The sequence below is a fragment of the Zea mays genome, chromosome 6, assembly GCF_902167145.1.
Source record: "Zea mays cultivar B73 chromosome 6, Zm-B73-REFERENCE-NAM-5.0, whole genome shotgun sequence".
Classification (NCBI taxonomy): Eukaryota; Viridiplantae; Streptophyta; class Magnoliopsida; order Poales; family Poaceae; genus Zea; species Zea mays.
Window position 1 is genome coordinate 114,992,506 of NC_050101.1, and position 9,741 is coordinate 115,002,246.

The 9,741-nt window shown below is 54.0% G+C and overlaps 1 protein-coding gene across 1 annotated transcript; it reads right to left on the reverse strand.

Annotated features, from left to right (window-relative positions):
* Positions 1-4,498: 4,498 nt before the first annotated feature.
* On the reverse strand, positions 4,499-8,417 carry LOC103629817 (receptor-like protein kinase 5). The gene is made up of 2 exons (XM_008650918.4): positions 5,460-8,417; positions 4,499-5,359 (listed from the first exon to the last, which is right to left on the reverse strand). The coding sequence occupies exons 1-2, from the start codon at positions 8,116-8,118 to the stop codon at positions 4,887-4,889; spliced, it is 3,132 nt and encodes a 1,043-aa protein (XP_008649140.1). The 5' UTR covers positions 8,119-8,417; the 3' UTR covers positions 4,499-4,886.
* Between the last annotated feature and the right edge of the window lie 1,324 nt (positions 8,418-9,741).

Sequence of the window (9,741 nt, forward strand, 5' to 3'; positions counted from 1 at the left end):
GAGAAAGAAAAGAAGCAATCCAAGCGCAAGAGCTCAAATGAACACAAATGTCACTCTCTCTAGTCACTATTTGATTTGGAGTGATTCCGGACTTGGGAGAGGATTTGATCTCTTTGGTTGTGTCTAGAATTGAATGCTATAGCTCTTGTAAGGTGTTGAAGGTGGAAAACTTGGATGCAATTGAATGTGGGGTGGTTGGGGTATTTATAGCCCCAACCACCAAAAAGTGGTCGTTGGAAGGCTGCTGTCGCATGGCGCACCGGATAGTCCGGTGCGCCACCGGACACTGTCCGGTGCGCCAGCCACGTCATCCGGCCGTTAGGGTTCGACCGTTGGAGCTCTGACTGGTGGGGCCTCTGGGCTGTCCGGTGGTGCACCGGACAGGTCCTGTAGACTGTCCGGTGCGCCAACTGCTCGTGTTCTGACTCTGGCGCGCACTATAGCGCATTGAATGCGGTTGCAGTCAACCGTTGGCGCGAAGTAGCCGTTGTTCCGCTGGCACACTGGACAGTCCGGTGCGACACCGAACACTGTCTGGTGCTTCACCGAACAGTCCGGTGAATTATAGCGGAGCGGCCTCCCATTTTCCCGAAGGTGGCAAGTTCAGCTTCGAGTTCCCTGGTGCACTGGACACTGTCCAGTGGTGCACTTTGGGATGTCTTTTGCTCTCTTTGTTTGAACCCTTTCTTGGTCTTTTTATTGGCTTATTGTGAACCTTTGGCACCTGTAAAACTTATAGACTAGAGCAAACTAGTTAGTCCAATTATTTGTGTTGGGCAATTCAACCACCAAAATCAATTTAGGAAAAGGTGTAAGCCTATTTCCCTTTCAGGGACCCTTCGACATCGTGTCCAAAGCTCGAACGTGGTTTGGTGACGACACATCTTGTTGCGGGTCGGCGTTGGACCAGCCTGTCGGTGTTTAGTGTCCGACCACACACCTAGGGATACCCTTGCGGTGCTTTTTGGGTAGGACAGTGTTGTTGAATGTAGCTCAATGGTCCGTGCTCGGAGCACGAGAGAGAAAGACATGTGATTTTCTGTAGGTTCGGGCTGCTTTGAGAGGCGTAGTACCCTACTTCCTGGGGTGGATCTATATGTGGTGTGTTACAAGAGGCGTCTCCTGAATGGAGAGGGGCTAATAATATGAGATGAAAAGGATGGGATCCCCTCTGGGCCTTATATACACGACCGTGGGGCACTCCTTACGTACATGATGATCACATATCTCCTAACTAATAGCGAACCAACTCAACCAATCTTCCCGAAAATCTCGCCGACTCATCCCTGACCCGCCCCGACATTCGAGAGTGCCAGGCACGGGAAAGTCGGACGGTTTCTCAGGATAGCGCACGATTCGACGGACTATCTGAGCTCGAGTCCATCACTTTTTCGGTCGGGCACATTCCGCTAGTAGTCTTCGCCCGGCCCACGACGAGATGGCCTTTCAAGGTAACTGGCCTGAGGCCCCGCGCAAGGATCTTTCGCCTTCTAGTGGACCCGGGGGATATCTGTCCCCCACATAGCCCCTCCCTTACATCGGCTGGATTGACATGGAACCTGGTCGTCCGCTCCGCCTCGTGGAGTTTGCTCGACAGGAACTTGGTCGTCCGCTCCGCCTCGCGGAGTTGCTTGGCAGGGACTTGGTCGTCTGCTCCGCCGAGCAGAGTTTGCTCGGCGGAGACTTGGTCACCTGCTCTGCCTCGTGGAGTTGCTCGGCTGGGACTTGGTCGGTGGGCCTGTTTTAAGGAGTTTCTTGGGGTTTCTTTGGACACCCTGTTCTCGGGTGCCCGACAACGGGCGAGACCAAAGTCTACAATTTTGCTTTGAAGTCAAGTTCTAATACGATATTGCTGGACTTGACATATGTATGTGTTATGGTTGTAGATAAATCGTAGTGCATGTAGCTCAGTCCTATAGTTACATCAATTGCTATTGACATACTCATTGGCTAGTTTAATTGTTCAGTTGTCAGATCTTTCCGATGCAACCAATCATATGCCGCCTGTTTGGTTGGCGTGCGCGGTCGTGCACTCGTAACCGCGGAGAATTAAAGCATGGTTTGTTTGGTTTACTTTGCTCAGTGTACTGGCTAAGATGATGCAAACTGAGGGGCGTGGCGAGGCTCCAGGCACACACAGCCTGCGAGTGTACGCCCATGTGCAGGCACTGCTCGTGCAACTGCACGCAAACCAAGGCTCTTCTTTTTATGTTTTCCCATTATATCTTCTAGTTAAAAGATTTAATTACCAAACCGATTTTATATTCGTTTTTCTGGGACTTTTGCGAATAAAACTATATCGCACATGTTGTATAAGACTTGAAGATTTATTTATACACTCTTATCTTAACACATTCTAATGCAGGCAAGCAAATACAAGTTATATCGGCCCTAGATGTACAAATGCAAGCAACCAAACAGAAGTGGGTCTAGCCTGTGCACAAGGAGCCTAGCTCCTCGCGTACGAGCGAGGCTACAACTGGACGACAATCGATCACATGGATAGGCTACCATGTTCCATGTATTCATATACCAGGAGCTTTGACTCGGAGGCTGATATGAAGCCAAGCAGATTGAATGTTAGCATGCCTGATGGATCCAAGAGTCCCAATTTCATCTTGATACTATTTTCCAGCATATCATCCTTCTTTAGGCAATTACCTATTTTCTTATCAACTATCTTGCAGTTGTTACCGAGGCATATCTTGTATACCTTTCCTGAACCACCACTACCCACAAGGTTATTGTCTGTAAGACCATAAAGAATGTCTTCAACATTGTCATTAATGGGTTGGAAGGTTGTTAGCTTAATAGCTTCCACCGTGGAGATGGGGCCTCAACCTTCGGCCTTGTGAGGGATGACCTGGTCTTAATGAAACAAAAAAACCCTGTGAATACGAGAAATGTTGAACCAAGGGTCAGGGGAATGATTACAACTCTTTTGGACCTGGTTGTCTGATACACATAGGATAGTTGCTCGTGCAAATTTAGGCATCCTCTAAGACTATCTTCAATGGTGCCCCCTCCCCTTGCACAGTACCGAATTTGGAGGCTACAGTGCACCGGTATCCACTTCAACGGTGCCCCCTACATGTGCTACAGTAGTGGGGGAATGCCTAGCCGACCGCCAGATCAAGGGGCACGCCAAACGGCCCCTTGCCTTGATATTTGTGCACGCCGGTATTTATCAGTGGTGAAAAAAATATTAATAGATGATGAATGTGTATGGAAATTGATATTTTATGGTTGTAGTGGGGTATAAAGGAATGGTATAGGGGGAATCGCTGCAGAGGGAGGAGATATAGAGGGAGAGAGTGTGCTCACGTGGCGCGGTAGTGGGATATAGGGGTGGAAATTTAGGGGGAACCGCTGAAGATAGTCTAATGGCTACCCGAGTGGCTCCCCCTCCCCATATTCACGGTACTGTTTATCTTTGAGTGCGTCCAATGTTTCTGTTAGAGTACCCGCTAGGGTTTTGGGTATTTCTTGTGTAATTACCCTCTCGCACCTTCTGTAATGAGTCTGGTCCAACTATCAAGTCTATTAATATAATTCCCAACACCACTCCAGAGTTAGGGTTTCCCACATGGTATAGAGGCTAGTTTCTTTCCTCCCTCAAATCCCATGTTATCTAAAATAGTGATGTGGCGCATGAAAATATCATGAAGCTACCATTGTGAATAGCCTGGATCGCGATCCAAATGCTTCTTCACAAAATGTTAAGGCTTTAAATAAAATAAAATTAAAAAATGAATAGAAATAGAGCTCGATCCTAATTCAATTCAATCCTTAGTGTGAAATTTAGCACCCCTAGTCACCGATGAATACACAAGAGGTAGAACAGTAGCCCCTATATGGTCAACAGTATTAGAGGAGGGGTACTCACGGCAACCGTTGAAGAGAGTCTTATGGTACAGTTGCTAGATTAGCACAACAACAACAACAACAACAACAACATGAATTGGGCTTATTCAGCTATTGGGTAATCGATAACTAACAAGGATTTCCTTAAAAAAAGGATGAAGTGAACTTACTGGTGCCGGTGGTGCAGCATTTTTTTAGGCTACACGGGAATCCTAAACCGCTGCTTGTTTCCAAGAAAGTTCCCCAGACGATCCTGTTTCACCTATTTCTTCTGAATGTCACCGCTGAGTCAATAAAAAAAGGTGGTGCAATGGTGAAAAACGCAACACGAAGGAACTTGACAAGTAGTACGTGAGATGGAATGCTTTGCTTGGGATCCAAGGCGACCAGCATGGTCTGAAGTGAATGTGGTTCTTATCTGTTGCTTTTACGTACGTTTTTCTCCTAGGAAAGTGCCCGTTGGTTCTTGTCCCATGTTCGGTTTTTTTCCATGTCCGTGCCGGCCCACGGATCTGTTATTTCTGCATCACGGACTCCCCCCACTTTGAAAAAGGTGTAAGAAGCCGCCGCCGCCGCCCCACCCATTGGCCTTCCTCCCTGGGATAGTGGGATTTGTGTGGTCTCAAGTTTTCTGAATCCCCAAAGAGTGGCCAAAAGTTTCAGTCTTTCAGTTTCAGAAAACCGAAAAGCGACTCAACATCCTGTATCTGCAAGCTGCACCGGTACACCATCTACAGCGAGGCAGCTAGTTCGTCAATTAAACTGGTTTACCGCCGGCGCCGGTCAAACACTGGATACATCATACACGGCGTAATTACACGCAGTAGTGGCAGGACGCGAACCAAAGCACTTCGTGGTTTGTTCTTGCGTTGCGCGGCGCCCATGCGGGGTCGGGCTTCATGGGCCTTCTCGCCGCCGCTCGGTAGAGGCCGGCGCGGCACCTCTGCAAAATTCCTCCATGGATGAGCTGCTTGCAGCAGCCAGACGCCCAGTAGCTAGCTATATACTGTCCGAACCGACAACTACACCACGTGCGCAACGAAGTCGCCGCTGTCCTCGTCGTCGTAGCTCCACCGGCTGGAGCCAGACGTGCTGCGTCGCCGGCTGCCTCTCTTCCATGACTCGACGACCGGTGCGCCTCCGCCGCCGTAGCTCACCAGCTGGCACGCCTCGGCCTCAGCGGCGATCTGTTCGCACCGGACGAGCTGGTGCAGGACCTCTTTCATCGACGGCCTCGCCAGCGGGCTCTCTCCCGTGCAGATGACGCCGAGGGTGAACACCGACAGGATGTCTTGCACGTCGGCCGGCTCCCGGATGGCCTCGTCGACGACGTCGTCGAACGGCGCGCCTTTCTGGTACCGCCGCCACGCCCACTCCGCCAGGCAGAGGTCCGCGCCGCTGTCGTTCGCGACCATGCCGGTTGTGAGCTCCAGCAGGACGACGCCGAAGCTGTAGACGTCCACCTTCTCGTTCACCTTTGGCCTGTACCCATACTCTGCAGAGTTCGTTCGATTGCCACACGTCGTCAACCAGCTGCGAATTCTCGCAGATTTTAATTGAAAAATGACTGGCGACTGAAATCCTGAGCTGCTAACCTGGAGCCATGTACCCGAATGTCCCGCCGATGGCTGACACGGACTGGGGCTCGCCGGGCCTGGCGAGGATCCGGGCGAGCCCGAAGTCGGCGATCTTGGCCTGGAAGTCCGGGTCCAGCAGGATGTTGCTGGACTTGACGTCGCGGTGCACGATGGGGGGCGCGCAGTCGTGGTGCATGTAGCTGAGCCCCTTGGCCGCGTCGACGGCGATGGCGAGCCTGGTCGGCCAGTCCAGCGGCGCCGGCGCCCCCTCCCGGTCTCGGCGGTGCAGCCACCGGTCCAGGCTGCCGTTCTCCATGTACTCGTACACCAGCAGCTTGGCTTCCTGGCTGGAGATGCAGCACAGCAGCTTCACGATGTTGTTGTGCCGGATGTTGCCCAGCACCTTCACCTCCGACTCGAACTCCCTGTCCAGCTTCTCGTCGCCCTTCCTCGAGTTCCATATCCTCTTCACGGCGACCATCCTCCCGCCGCCGCCCTCCTCGTCGCGGCTGGCGCCGTTACCGCTGCCGAGATGGATCCGGTACACCTTTCCGGAGCCGCCGCTGCCGATCACGTTCTCCTCGCGGATGTTGCCGAGCACGTCCGACTCGGAGAAGCTGAGCTGGGTAAAGGCCGTCATCTTCCAGTCCGTCGCCTCCTGGCTCTCCTTCCGGTGCCGGAAGAGCAGCCAGGCAATGCCGATGCTGCCGCCGAAGACAATGACAGCGAGCAACACAAAGAGGATCATCAGGCCCTTGGAAAGCTCGTCGTGGCTGCCCCGGCCTCCGCCTGGGCACGTTGGGAGGTTCGTGCCTGAGCCCGCCCTGGCGCAGAGCCGGTTGCCAAGGAAGCTCCGGTCGTAGGCCGCACTCTGCAGCTGCGCCGGCACCTCGCCGGTGAGCTGGTTTGATGACAAGTTAAGCAAGTTGAACGCGTTGGTTAGGTCTGATGGGATGGTGCCGGAGAGCTCATTGTCGGACAGGTCAAGCATCGTCAGTGCTGGAAGAAGCCCGATGCTCCCCTGCGGTATCGCGCCGGTCAGCCGGTTGCCTCTCATGTCGAGCGAATTCAGTTTCTGCAGCAGCTTGATCGATGTTGGGATGGAGCCAGGGATCCGGTTGCCGGGCACTGACAGATCAGTAAGGTTGGCGAGCTTGCTCATGTCAGACGGCAACTCGCCGCCCAGCCGGTTGTTCTCCGCATGGAGCACCTTGAGCCCTGCTGCCGAGGCCGGGAAGGAGCCGGAGAACATGTTGTTGCCTATCTCAATCCGTGACAGTTTGGGGGATATCTGGGCCGGCAGCGTGCCAGTGAAGCTGTTGTTCTGGATCATCACCAAGGTCAGATTTGGGAACGACCATACCTTCTCCGGGAAGTCGCCGGAGAAGTTGTTGTTGTAGAGCATCAAGTTGTTTAAAGTGACGCAGTCCCCGAGCGCCGCGGGGAGCTCGCCCGAGAAGCTGTTGTTGAAGGCGACGATGTCGAAGAGCTTGCCGTTAGCGCAGAGCGACCCTCGCAGCGGGCCGGAGAGGTTGTTAAGGCACACCTCGAGGTTGCCCAGCGGCGAGTGCTTGCCCAGCTCCGGCGGGAGCTCTCCGGACAGCTCGTTCTGGAACAACCGGATGTCTCTCAGCTGTGGTAGAAGCCCGATGCTCACCGGGATGGTGCCCGTGAGCTGGTTATTGTATAGAAACAGCGTTGTGAGGTTCTTGAGATTGCCGAAGTCTTGCGGTATCTCTCCGGTTAGCTGATTCGACGACAAATCGATATGAACCAAGTTCAAGGCCGTCACGCTGCGCGTCAGCTCGCCAGAGAGGACATTGTGGAACAGGTAGATGTACTGGAGCTTCTGATGCTGCCACACCCATGCCGGGATCGAGCCGGTGAGGTTGTTGGAAGCCATGCTAAATAGAGTGAGCTGTTCGAGGCTAGAGAAGGCCTCTGGGATCTCTCCGGTGAGGTTCATGCCATCCATCCAGAGAAATGTCAGGTTGGTGAGCTTGGAGAACTCGGTGGGCACCGGCGCCGGCGCGAACGCGTTGTTGGCCAGCGTGAGCGTCTGGAGGCCGGTGCGGTTGCTTATCTCGGCCGCAGGGTACGCGCCAGTGAAGTTGTTGGTGTCGAGCCGCAGGGAACTGAGCGCCGGGAGCCCCGCCACCGCGGGCGGCACCTCTCCGGAGAAGCCGTTGGTGGAGAGGTTGAGGTGCTCCATCGACCGCGAGAGGAGGCGGTCGATGTCGCGCGGGAGTGGCCCCGAGAACTGGTTGGTGGAGAGGTCGAGGAAGGTGAGCCTCGCGCACGCGTACAGCGCGGCGCCGGGGAAGGCGCCCGTGAGGTTGTTGTAGGAGAGGTCGAGGTGGGTGAGGCTCGCGAGCGCGCACACCGGTGCCGGGACGGAGCCCGTGAGTTTCTGCCTGGACAGGATAAGCTCGGTGACGACCCCAACGCCGCCGGTGGCGCACGTGACGCCGGTCCAGTTGCAGTGGTCGGGGGCGGCGGCGGGGTCCCAGGACTTGAGCTGCGGGGGGCTGCCCCAGGCCTTCTTGACGGCGAGCAGCGTGTCGCGGTCACTGGGGCCGCCGCCGGCGGCGGGCTGGGAGCGGCCCTCGCCGGCGAGGAGGAAGAGGAGCAAGACGAGCAGCAGGGGGAAGCGATGGCAGGACGTGGTGGGCCGCATTTTTTGTTTTTGTCCTTGGAAGCTTCCTCGGCTGTGATGTGAGGAGGAGATGAGACGGGACGGGATCACGGGACTCGGGCGGAGTGATGCCGCGGGAGTGACGGCTGGTGTCCGAGTTTGTGCACGGCTCTTTATACGTGTGTGTGAAATGGGTGTGCGAGTTGTGGTCAGCGTCAACGGTCTCCGCCTGCTGTTCGGTGGTCCAGTGGCGCACTCAAAAGTGATGGATGCTAATCAACTTTGTTCTGTCTGTCTCTTCTGTAAGAATCGAGTTCCCAATTCCCATAGTCAATTAGTCATAGCTCCTACCTCGGTTAGTGTTTCGTAAAAGGATTAACCCTGTAATCGCTGAGTACAAATAAACTAATCTCACCGACTCCCTCCACGGTCCATATCCTAATGCTAGCGTTGTTTACACTTTACTACAATACTATCATGTCATATAATAAAATAAATATAGATAAAACAACCTTTCTTAACGAAAGGCTTTCATTATATAGATTTGTAAATAATGAATTTCATATCCCATAAATAGATAACAATTACTATGTTATAAGAGGTCTGTACCATAAAACTTATCTTGTTTTTAAAAATATTACCCCCTCCCCTCCCCCCCCCCACCATCAAAATGCTTATTAACTACCCTCTCCCTTCTATTATGTAAGACATAATCACATAACTAGTATCATGTCCGTGCGTTGCCACGGTACATCAATCATATTTGATAAGGTCACTATATGCGGTCAGATCGCGCAGCCCCGCGTGCGCTCACGTGCACGCCCTCGTGAACGGGGATATTCTCTCACCCTTTCAGTTTCTTTTTTTTCGTTGTTGTATATAATATCAAATGCTCTCGGTGGTCCCGCGGCGGCTCCTGGCTGTGGGAGCTCCACATCGTCATGTGGAACGGGCCGAGCGCCCGTGCTGCAGAAAGTTTTGCCTGGGCCTTGGGATAGAGAAATACTTTTGTTCTGAATTTTCTTTTTTTTTTGCGAGACAGGTTCTGCTCAAATTACTTCCACGGTTCCACCATCGTCAGGTAGGCCGACCATTTATGCACAATGATAAGCACTTCAATTACCGAGCCCTCGTCTTGTTATTTTAGAGAAAATTATTTTTGGATACCCGTCATAAATATCCCTGCCCGCTGCACTGCACTGTTCTGCCCCGCATGGCCGCGGGCGTGTTAGCGAGCGCCCCAGCGACGAGGGCGCTTCGTTTCTTCTGGTCCCAGTCAACACAGCTCAGCTCAGCTCGGCTAGCGAGCACCTCTTGTCTACACAGTCCCCGACGCCCACCCGCCCGCATCGCTGCGACTGCGAGCGACGCACCGACCCCCTTCGCTGGTCCCTGCCTGGCCGCCTTCTTCCCCCTCCCGTCCGATCGGTTTCACCATTCACCGTCTGCGCGCTCCAGCCGCCGCAGTTTGTTGCGAGCACACATCGCGAGCGGGATCAGCGGGCGCGGAGCGGCGACGGCGGGGGGTGCGTGTAGGAGTGGATGATGGCGTGGAGGTGCGCGATGGAGGCCGTGATGTGCTCCTCCTAGGGTCGACTGCGCCGGGTCCGTGACGCGCCCCCATACCTGGAGGGCAGTGACGTTGGAGGGGAATCGCAGAGTCGA